Source organism: Petaurus breviceps, unplaced genomic scaffold, assembly GCF_028583685.1.
Source record: "Petaurus breviceps papuanus isolate PSGF00001 unplaced genomic scaffold, PetGlider_PUasm1.0 90686, whole genome shotgun sequence".
In the NCBI taxonomy this organism is placed as follows: Eukaryota; Metazoa; Chordata; class Mammalia; order Diprotodontia; family Petauridae; genus Petaurus; species Petaurus breviceps.
The window spans coordinates 2,270,695-2,283,003 of NW_027187309.1; the positions used below are offsets into that span (position 1 = coordinate 2,270,695).

General features: G+C 36.7%; 1 protein-coding gene across 4 annotated transcripts in view; it reads left to right on the forward strand.

The window, feature by feature from the left end:
- ARHGEF10 (Rho guanine nucleotide exchange factor 10) overlaps positions 1–12,309 on the forward strand; it is a 233,388-nt gene that overhangs the window by 177,533 nt on the left and 43,546 nt on the right. For all 4 annotated transcript variants that reach the window (XM_069065400.1, XM_069065398.1, XM_069065399.1 and 1 more), the window contains 2 exons: positions 5,801–6,024; positions 6,923–7,080. In XM_069065400.1, the coding sequence (XP_068921501.1) occupies positions 5,801–6,024; positions 6,923–7,080 (382 nt within the window). The remainder of the gene's footprint in view (positions 1–5,800; positions 6,025–6,922; positions 7,081–12,309) is intronic.

The following is a 12,309-nucleotide window of genomic DNA, read 5'->3' on the forward strand; positions in this document are numbered from 1 at the left end:
ATTGTCAGCACTATGATCTCAATTCACTTTCTGTCTGATGAAGTAACACAAATCAACAGACAAGGCTTCTGTCTGAGAAATAAACTACAAATCAACAGTAAAATCCCAGGACTTCTGTAACAGCAGTAAAGTCCTCTCTCAGGACTTCTGTGACAGCAGTAAAGTCCTCTTTGAACAGACAGAATGCTTCTTTCTGACAAAGTAACATCAACACAGACAGAACAGGCAGAGTGCCAAAATCACAAGCATTCTCCCTCTCAGTTCTGCTTGGTATCAGTTCATGTTCAAGCTTTTATCTGCTCTTCTCCTTCCTGTTTCACCCTTCCTGTTCTTCCCTTTTGGCAAGCTCCTCCCACCACTGGCTCTTAGGCCTATTAAGGGCAGGGAAGGTCTTCAAATTCCCTTAGGTCTATTAAAGGCTGGGAAAGTCTTCAAACTCCCTTAGGGCTATTAAGAGCCATACAATGTATGCTATTTCCAACAGAGATTCTTGATACAATCAAAGGTGAGGCTCAAAGACACTTGAATAGCTGAAACAAGCAGCCAAGTACTACTTTGCTTGCCATTACATTTGTATTTAATACACATGTATGTGTGTATATGCATATACATCTATTATATATATACATATATATGCACACACACATATATCTATATATAAATATATTGGTGCTTAATTGTAGCCTTGGGGGGTGGGGGAGGAAGGGAAAAAAGAATAAAGTAAAAAAGTACACAGCAGAGAACAAAAAAAAAAAACTTAAAAAGAAGCAAAGAAAGAAATCATAACTTTCAATACAATATGCAGTATTTAATTCCTTGCTGTATATTTTGAATCCTCTGCTATGCACATGGCAATGGGTTTTTTCCCTTATTTTGTTTTATTTTCATTTTAGTATTTAAGTTTTTTTCTTTTCTTATTTTGTCTTTAAGTTCAAAATGTTAAAAACTGCAAATTAAAGAAAAAGAAAAACAAGGAAAAACAAAAACAACTGATTTTGTGACACTCCCCCTCCCCCAATCTACATACAGCATTCTTTCCAAGGAATCAGTGGTTTTATTACTTTTCTCTGGGACTATTATTAGTTTTTTTAATTACTCAGAGTTTTGATTACTTTAAGTGATTTTTTTTCTTTTGCCATTATAGTCATTGTTTGTAGTCTTCTCTTGGTCTTGTTTCTTTTACTGTGCTTTGGTTCATATAACTCTTCCCAGGTTTCTCTGAATCCTTCATATTCGTTGTGTAAAACTTTGCAATTCACAGATCATTCAGTTGGTTTTTTCCAGCATTCCTCAAATGATGGGCACCCACTTTATTTCCAGATCTTTAATGGTTCAAAAGTAATTTCATGACTATTTTTGTATATATTGTATTTTCCTCCTTTGATTTTTCTTGATAGATATACCCAGAAGTCTGATCACAAAGTCAAAAGCTATGAGCAGTTTAGGAATTTAATTTAAATTTTTTGATTTTGCTTTTTGAAAATGCTTGTAAAATTATCTTTTGTTTTTAAATCACTTTGATTTCCCAATATTCTCTTTTATCAAATAATTTTAAAAAAGGCAGAGGGGAAGCAGTTCAGCAAAACTAACCAACACAGCAACTGAGTCCAGCAGTAGAGGCAGTATTCCACATCCAGAGTTCCCACATCTTCAAAGAGTAGATGTTGTTGTTCAGTAGTGTCTGACTCTTTGTGACCCCATTCCAGGTTTTCTTGGCAGAGATACTGGAGTGGTTTGCCATTTCCTTCTCCAGCTCATTTTACAGATGAGGAAACTAAGGCAAGCAGGGTGACGTGATTTGGGTCACATAGCTAGTAAGTGTCTGAGGCTGGATTTGAACTCAAGTTTTCCTGACTCAAGGCCTAGCACTCTCTCCTGTGTACCACCTCCTCATTATCATCTCTCTTCCTCTGGTTCATACTTCTGGGCTGATAATTATACAGTGTTCAGTTTTAACATTTTTTGTTCTTATTCTTTTCATTTACTTAGTTATAGCAATTATTTTCTTAGTTCTACTTATTTCACTTTGAATCAACAAATATGTATTGGAAAGCTTTACGTTTAAAACTAAGGAATTTATTGAAAACTCTTTTCCTGTAGAATTACATGGGATAAGGAAAATATGCCCTAGGATGCTCTAAATCATGAATTTTATTTTATTTTATTTTATAGCAATTGGGGTTAAGTAACTTGCCCAAGGTTACACTGCCAGTTTTTTTTGTGTGGGTGTTAAGTATCTGAGGCCGAACCGATCCCGGGTCCTCCCGACTCCGGGCCAGCATTCTTACCCACTGCGCCACCTAGCCACCCCTGAATCATGAATTTTAAGATTCATTAACTTTGTAAAATAAAATCAAGTGACTTTCTAAATTTAGATAAAAACATTATAGTCAATAGTAGTAAAATAGGGGTGGCCAGGTAGCACAGCAAGTAAGAGCACCGGCTCCAGTGTTGAGAAGACCTGGAGATCGAATCCCGGGCTCAGACACTTAGCACCCACCCAGAAACACCTGGCCGTGTAACCTTGAGCAAGTTACTTAACCCCGATTGCTTAGGGGCGGCCAGGTGGCTCAGCGAGTAAGAGCACCAGTTCCAGTGTCGGGATGACCTGGATCAAATCTGGGCTCAGATGCTCAGCACCACACCCAGAAATAATAACTGGCCGTGTAACCTTGAGCAAGTTACTTAACCCCAATTGCTTAAAAAAAAAATAGTAGTAAAATAGTTTTGAAAAAAAATCCCAATGTCAAATATAAAGGGAAAATTTTTCTTGTTTAGTAGCAGTATGAGGATAAATATTTTAGCCTAATTGAAAAATTTATTCAGTTGTCTTGAAATCAAAGATGAAATAGCATTTTTTCCTGTTCCAAATCAATTTGATACATTCTTATACTGGAAACTGTCTCTAAGCACTTCCTAGGAATAGTCCACTGTTGTACTACATTGGGAAAGAGATGAATTTGCAACCACTGAAATGCTGACATCAGAAAATAAGCTATTTAGAGTTTGCAGTAGATAGTATGTACCTTGCAGAAGCCAAATGCTGAAAGGTTGTTGAAGTCATTGAGCAGCATAAATTAACTTCCCTGACATTTGAAGTAAATATTTTCAGTTGAATGTGTTCTAACTTTGCTCATACAATTAAAAAAAAATGAGACTCACAGAAATATCTGTGGGATACCATATCAAAGACCTCAGCAAACTTTTAAGGCATTTGATATATCATGCATGCCTTCTCACTTCCTTTTCTAACTGTAACTCCCGTCTCTAAGTGCCCTCTCTCCTACACCATTCCCTCTAACGGCCGGCTGCCCAAATACTACCTTCACTGTTACTACCCACTTAAGCCTGCTTCTGCACCTTAAGTGACCTAATAGCCAAAATTATGCTTTCTTCTCCCTCTTTCACCCTCCACCTAAAATCCCAATCTATTAGTGATATCAGCTTCATAGAGAAGAAAAACCATCTGATTAATTTGCACTAATATGGAAATTGGAAGGAGGGTGCAAACATTTATTAAGCACCTACTATATGCCAGGCACTGTTATCGCTTTACAAATAGTCTCATTTGATCTACACGATAATACTGTGAGATAGATGCTATTATGATCGTCATTTTACAATTGAGGAGACTGAGGCAGACAAAAGTTTAACAGCTTGCCCAGGATCACACAGTTCTTGTCAAATTTGAGCTCAGATATTCCTGACTCCAAGCCTAGCATTCTTTATCTGTCTACTGCCTAGGAAATCTAAACCTCAAGGGGTTTTTGCATTTTAAACAAGACAATTAATCCAAATGGATTCCTAATTAGTGAAATGTGTGGAAGGAACAATGTTGAGCAGACTCAGCCTTTCTTCCTTCTGCTCCTTTTCCTGTTCCCTAATCGTGTTATTGTTCACCAAAGTCAAAAGAACAATAATTACTAATTTGGCATCCATCCCACTTCTGAATGAGTACTAGGGTTAGAACTGGGGAGATGTAGGCTCAAATCCCACCCCTGACACTTATTAGCAATGTGTGTCCCCAGGACTTACCAACTATTTGGTAGAGAGTGTTCCCCATGCTGGGGAAATTAGATCTTTTTAGTATATTTTTATACTGGGTTCCATACTAGACAGATTCTATATTATATTCTAGAGATAGTAGATTGATAGCTTATTTCAGAGTCAGGAAGTCCTGAATTCAAGTCCTACCTTTGGCCCATACTGACTGTGACCCAGGGCAAGTCATTTTAACTTCTTGCTGCTTTCAGATAACTGTAATTTGCAATGGATTTCCTCATATGTTTGGAGTTTCTTGCATAGAGAATGTCAGAACCAAGAAAAAAAGTATCAATATAAATACTCAATGATTTATAAAGTATAAAAGTCTTAAGTACTACATGGCTTTGGAATTAGGTGATTTGTGTTCAGATCCTACATCTAAACATTTGTGACTTCTGTGACTAAGGACAAAGCATAGAAATTTGTTTGCCTTCATTTTCTTCATCTGTAAAATGAGGGATTTGGACTAGAGGGCCTCAAATTTCATTCAATTCTATATCTATGATTATATGAAATTTATTAAGATCCTCACTTTACTTACCTACTTTTGGCTCTATTCACTTTTTTTTAAACATAATTTTTAATTTGCTTTTAAAAGCATGGTGCTTTGAACTACAGTGTCACAATATGTAAATTTCTGTGGTATGCTCACACTTTAGATTCTGTGGCCAAATGGTTGGTTTAGCATAAGGAATACTGGCTTTGAGTCAGGCAAATCAGAGTAAAAATTCTGACAACACTTACCAGCTATGTGACCATGGGCAAGTCACTTCTTTCCTTTCAGCCACAATTTCCTCACATGCAAAATTGTATTAACCATATACTTAGTCTCTATTATGTGCTGCTATAACTCCAGGACCGGTGCTCTGTTCACTGCACCACCTAGCTGCCCCAATATTTTATTCTTCTTGTTGTTTTTGTTTTGCTTTTCTGGAGGGAAATTGGGGTTAAATGACTTGCCCAAGGTCATACAGCTAGTGAATGTTAAGTGTATGAGTCTGGATTTGAACTCAGGTCCTCTTGGCTCCAGGGCCAGTGATCTATTCACTGTGCCACCTAGCTGTATTTTATATTCTTAACAAAATCACTTTTTTTCTTTTTTTTGTCAGGGTTGAAGGTAGTGTTGGGAGGTGAGAGAAAGGTGGTCTGGCTATGGGATTTAATCAATGTAGAGGACTTCTAGTATGGAATCTCATTTTACTGATGTAAAGTGGCAACTTATTTGTAGAGCACAGTTTTAGAATTACCTGGAGGAACTGAGAAGTTAAATCGCTTGCCTGTGGTCACACAGGTAAGGATCTGTTAAAGGCAGGACTTGAACCTAGGTCTTTCTGATTCCTATCCTATATTCCATTGACTAGGCCAGGGCTTCTTAAAGTTTTTCCACTTGTAACCCTTTTTAGTTTAGCAGCCTTCATTGGCATTGTGTGGTCTGAGGCCATGCACAGTGCAAAGTACCCATGCTTTATGTTCAGAACCTAGGCTACAGTGAAGTTGTGCTCGATGAAACATGGGCAAGTACTGCCAGAAACACTTCAGATTCATTATGAGTTTGATTTTGAATTTTTGGTCATTTTGCTTTCAGAAACCTTTTATTCTTGCCAAATTTTTAAACCCACAGTTTAAGAAGCTCTGGGCTAGACCACACTGCTTCCTTCAAAGCCATTACCTCTTTAAAACCTGTTTTGTGAATTGGATGATTGTGAAATCCTTCATCATCTGATCATCTTTTTTTGTTCTTAATTTCCCAATTCAGATTGGCAGCTGTACTAATCAAATGGGCCAGATAGCCATCATCTCATTTCAACATTCTAGCCCAAAAGTCATTGAATGCTTCAATGTGGAATCACGAATTCTTTGTATGGTATACATTCCAGTGACTGAGAGACACAAAGAGTCCAATGTCACCCCGGATTCTGAAACTGTGGTTGGAAAAGCTTCAGATGTACCTACTATTTGTCTAGGCACAGAAGAAGGGAGGTAATATTGTCTTTCACAAGTTACAAATAAATTAATTCTCAAAAGTGTTCATCATTAGAATTAAACAGTGAACCATCATAATGCAAAGAATTATTTAACTAATCTTGATGTTAAAAATGATATGCATGCTTTGTGCAGTAGAAAGAGCACTACTGAAGTCAGAAGGGTTCATTTGACAATTAATTTAGGGAAAGTCATTTTACATTTCTGAGTAACAGTGTCCTCAGTTATAAAATGAGAAGCCTGAACTAGTTTGCCTCTGAGATCCCTTCCCTCTCTATATATCTATGGTCATCACACACACACATTTATATCCTTTGTACACACACATATATGTATATACATATACATATATGCATATATGCACAATGCATTGTATGTACATGTGTGCATAGAGTACAGTATATACACATGAACATTTTACAATTATTACTCTTTGAAGTTCTGAATTAGAAACATCAAAATTATTCTAGGAAATTCCCCTAACCATGAATGGTAATTTTAAAAAAAGGTTTGGTTTTACTTATACCATGAAATGTACCACTGAAGTATTTTTAAAACTTGTCATGCTTTGTACTACAGAATAAAAGAGGACCACATTTAAGTACTGTAGACACAGTTGGACATGGACCTAATTTGGAAGAGAATAATGTAATGACTCTTTGCCTTGATCTTCCAAGAAATTTGGGAAATTAAAGACTAATATTTCTATAATGTGACAGAATATATGTTAACAAGAAAAGAATGCTTCTTGTTTCTAGAAGCACCTGATTACTCCCTCCACATTTATTAACTCCATTGTAATAAAATAAAACAGTTAACCAGAAAAATCCCTAACTTTTAAAATCCTTTCTTTATATATTAAACATGTGCTTATTAGTTTGTTTTTCTTTTAAAGCATTTCTATTTATAAAAGTAGTCAAGGCTCGAAGAAGGTGCGACTTCAACACTTTTTCACACCTGAGAAGTCTACTGTCATGAGTCTAACTTGCACATCCCAGCATCTCTATGCTGGTCTTGTCAATGGGAATGTTGCTGTCTACACCAAAACAGAAGGTAACTATAACTTAAATTTACAGAAGGATTTGCATATCAGGTCTTATGTTTGTTGATTGTTTTCTTTTTTCTACCATGTAATTTATTCCTTTAATTTAATTTTTAATTCCTTTAATTTAACTAATTGTTTTTTTTTCTCTATATAGCTTCTGAATTCAAATTCAAATACTTCGTCTAGATAACTACTTGTTGGGTATGTTATAGTGAGGACTCCTCTGATGTATATATTGAACTGGATGATCACTGTGATCACTTCTAACTCTTGAATTATGGAATTCTATAGTTCTTGTCTTTTATTTTTGCTTGGTACTTTAGCTTTTGTTTGGCATATATTAGGCATTTAATAAATTGCTGGTTGATTGATCTACAACTGCTGTACAAGTATCAGACATTTAATGAATATTTGTTGAACGAATGAGTGCTAGAGTGTCTGATGTTTCTTTATTTAAGTTTGGAAACTGTTGGCAGAAAAATCAGGTCAAATGCATATAGTGAATATTATTAGTATTGTGACATTAATAAGGTGACTAGCTCAGTAGAAGATGAAAAATCCTTCAGACCTAGCCCTTCAGAGGTTCATGCTGTCCAACCTGATTACTATTGATCAAATTCTTTTACATTCATCTCACTGAATCCGTAGCACACTCCTTGTTCTCTCTCCTCAAACCTCCATTTTCTGTTCTCACCATCACTTTTAGCAGATGGTGTCTCCCTCTATTTTGTGGATGTTGTAAGCTCTATTCAGTGAAGGATTACAGGATCAAAGGATCAGAGTTCTGCCATCTGCCCCCAGGTTTACATCAACATATCAGTGTCTCCTCTGCCTTCTCAGACATCCTTCAACTCACAGAGAATGAATTTGTTTTCTCTATAAAGCTAGACAATCCACCTGTACTCTGAACCTCATGGCTTCAACTCTTCTAGAGTTACTACTCTCAAAGTTATTGAAACATTTCTAATTTCTTTAATCTATTTCTGTCCACTAACTAGATCCTCTCTTCCTGCCTTCCAACTTGCTTAGGTATCCCCCTAGCATAGAAAATTATAAACAGAGGCCATTTCTGTGGTCCTGCTATTCATTCACTCATTCATTCTATCTATTTTCTATAAGCCCATTTTCTGAATAGTCACCAAATATCTAATTTCCATCCCCATTACTCTACTGAAATAGCTTTCACAGGTAAGCAGTGAACTCTTTCTTGCTGAATCAAATAGCCTTTCCTCAGTCTATGTCCTTCTCAACTTCTCTGTTCTAGCTTTTGACATTATTGACCATTCTCTATTTCATGAAACAATTTTCTCTCTTATTTTTTTGTGGAAAGCACAGTTTCTATTATTATTCTTTAATTTTTCCTGCTCTACCTTCTTTGTTGCTTCCCTTCCTTTTCTTATTCCCTAAATGTGGATTCCCTTTGGGTTCTTTCTTCAACCCTCTACTTGATGCCCAAGTCTGTCCGTGAAGTCAACCATTTTTTTTTTAAAGCAACTGAGGTTAAGTAACTTGTTCAAGGTTACACGGCCAGTTATTTCTGGGTATGGTGCTAAGTATCTGAGCCCGGATTCGATCCCAGGTCTCCCAACTCTGGGGCTGGTGCTCTTACTCACTGCGCCACCTGGCTGCCCCTGAGGTCAACCATTTTTATGTCTTCAGTTATAGGTTCCAGATCTCATTACTCTACCGACTGTTTCAAAGGTATTAAATGAATCTTGGCCAAGTGATAGAACACATAGAATTCATGATAAAACTCTCAAACTAAGATGCAGGGCAGATAGTCTCTGTTGGTTCAACAGAGAACTATATAAAAATGTTGGGCAAAAGTGTTGTCAGTGAACCACTTCAGCATTTCAAGGACTTGCTATCAAGATTACTACCTCTCCATGGTGAGAGTTGTTGTGGCCTGAAAAATTGATAAATATTTGGCCATCTTTTGGTTCAGAAGAGCTCTTCATCCTCATTCACCTGGTCTTCATATTAATTCCTTGATTGCCATAACATAAAACATATAATATTTTAAGAATTGCCCAATTACTTTGGATAAATGTCAAATATACCTGTATTTGTACATTTGTTGTTTCCTTTGATATAATGTAAGCTCCATGAGGGAATGGATCTCTCTCTCTGTCTCCCTCCCCCCTTTTTCATTTTTGCCCTTGAATCCATCGTGCTTAGCACTCTATCTGACATATAGGCGCTTAGTGAATAGCTGTTGGTTGATTGATTGATTGTGACCTTAAACAAACTATGCAAATGACCAGGGGAAGGTCTAGATAGTTGTGCTAAGAAATTAGTTACAAAACATATTCCTGAATAAAATAACTTTATGGATGAAGCTTTTTAAGACTGATCATTTAAATGTTGAACAACTCCCAAATATATTCATTTTAGCTTGAGTGTCATGAATGCTAGAACTGTTTCTTTTAGACAATAACTATAAAAGAAATTCAACTCTTTCTTAAGATACTTCATCAAGTTGTTTAAATGTTTATTTAAAAAGAAGGGCAACCAGCTTGAAAAACTGTTTAAAACTGTTTAAGACAAAGATTTTAACTGCCATTTAAGACTATGTTTGACTATTCTACTTTTAGAGAGACAATTTGGTGTAATGGAAAGATCATTATACTTGGAAAGAGATATGGATTCTAATCCTCTTAGAATTCCCAAGTTCCTTTGAAAGCCACCTCTTTCAGAAGGCAGTCTGTGGTTTTTCCCTTCTTATCCCCTGCTCCAGATTTACAGAAAGCTATAGATTTAAGATATGGACTTGAGTCTTGCCTCTGACACATCCTCACCACGTGACCACAAGTCACTTAGCTATTTATTGCTAAAGCTATTAAGATTGTAAATTGCAGAACTGGTGCTAATCACCATTCGTAGAGGGACTTTCCTTCCTGAGGAGTAGCCTTTACCAGTGAAATCACAGGTCTGCTCCAGGTTACTTTATAGAAATTTCGAGTATATATTTGTATACATTGTTTCCTGTATAATGTAAACTCCATGAGGGAAGGGATTTTTACTTCTTTTTTTTCATGTTTGCCCTTGAATCTGATGCCTAGGACAATAACTAGTAGATAGGAACTTAGTGAATGCCTGTGATTGATTTATTGTGACTCTTAAACAGACTACCCACATGACCATGGGAAAATCTCTTAACCTTTCACTACTTTAGTTTCCTCACTTATAAAATGGGAATAATACTACTTGTCCCATCTACTTCACAGATGATTTGTTGTGGGGCATATGTTCTCGTATTCCTTAAAGTGTTCAATCATTTTGACCTATTTTAATGGTGTTTTATTAGTGTTATAAAGGAGGCATATAGCTTGTATTGTTTTGGGCCCATAGACAGATTGAATCTAAAACCAGAAATAAAACAATTAATACTGAAAATAATCTTGAATTGTTCTCGTGAGTTATTAATGAGATTGAGCTTGCTATAATAATGTACAGTGGAAAAAATGGATTTGTTGTTAGAGGACCTGAGTTTGGGTTCCACTTCTGCCACTTACCATCTATGTGACCCTAGACAAGTTACTTCACCCAGCTAGGCTTCAGTTTCATCCACTCTACAATGAGTAACTTGAAGGTAGATGAAGCTAGTGGTTTTATGCTAGATAGAAGCCCTCTGGCCTGCATACAGCCTGCAGTGCTCCTGAATATGACACAAAACAGATTAAAATGTAATCGGGAAATATTTAACAAGACATATAAAAATGCTATATTAATATGTGGTTTTCTAAGTCAGTATGAGGCCTGCAGAGATCCTTATGTAAGCTTCATGACCCCTATTTGTATTTGAGTTTGACACTATTGATCTGGGTGATCTCGAAAGTGGCCCTTTTAGCTGTGAGTCCCACGTTCATTTGAACAATGGTGAGGATAATAAGACAATAAAAGTAAAGACCAGTATTGTAATTATGCTGAAACATATGTCTTCCTGGTGTATGATGCTAATTTAGGAAAGCCTGCTCTAGAGTTTTTGAGAAGAAAGTTAGCATTAAACTTATTAGGAGAAGAGGGAGGAAAGGAGGACACATTTATATAGAGAACCTGCTATGTGCCAGACGCTGCGCTAAGTACTTTTACAAATATTATTTCACTTGATCCTAATAATAAGCCTGCAAAGTAGATACTGTTATTATCCCCATTTTACAGTTAAGGAAACTGAAGCAAACAAGTTAAATGACTTTCCCAAGGTCACACAGCTAGTAAGTTTCTAAGACTGGATTTGAACTCAAATCTACCAAGTGAGATAGAGTACTGGGCCTAGAGTCAGAAGGACTCCTCTTTGTCAGTTAAACTCTAGCCTCAGATACTTACTAACTGTACTTAACCCTTTTTTGCCTCTATTTTGTCATCTGTAAAGTGAGTTGGAGAAGGAAATGGCAAACCACTCCAGTGTCTTTGCCAAAGAAACAAACCCCAATGGGACCATGAAGAATCTGACAAGACTGAAATGACTAAACAAGAACAATTTCCTGACTCCAAGTTCAATACTCAATCCACTGTACCACCTAGTACAGTGGATTATCAGGAATTCCTAACAACCTGATCTTTCTAACCTTCAATGGATTTGCATTCTAATCATTGTTAAGTACTCCTCTCCACTGGGTAGATCATAATCCAAATACCTTCTCATTTTACATAATTCCTGTCAATCAAACTCATTTTTTCTTTTTACTAAACTTCTCCTTTAACTAGGCATTGTGCTGGATGCTAGATAGAAAGATAAAACAGTCTCTTTCCTCAAGGAGCTTATGTTTGACATTTGCTTTGGAGAGAACAGACCTGTAAGATAACTAAGCACCTATTTTGGAACTGATAATCATATAGAGTTGCTTTGGTGCAATAAAAGATTAATTGACTTGCCCAGCCTCACATACAAAGCAGAAATGAGACACCTTGGTCTTGCTCATTTCTTGGCCTGCTCTTTATTCACTGTATGCTGTCTCCTTCAACATTTATTGTTGTTGTTGAGTTGTTTTAATTGTGTCCAAGTCTTTGAGACCCCATTCGGGATTTTCTTGGCAAAGATACTGGAGTGCTTTGCCATTTCCCTCTCTGGCTCATTTTACAGATGAGGAAACTGAGGCAAACGGGGTTAAATGACTTGCCCAGGATCATATAGCTAGTATGTGTCTGAGGCCAGATTTGAACTCACAAAGACGAGTCTTTCTGATTCCAGACCCAGCACTCTATCCACCGAGCCACCAAGCCACCTAGCTGACTCC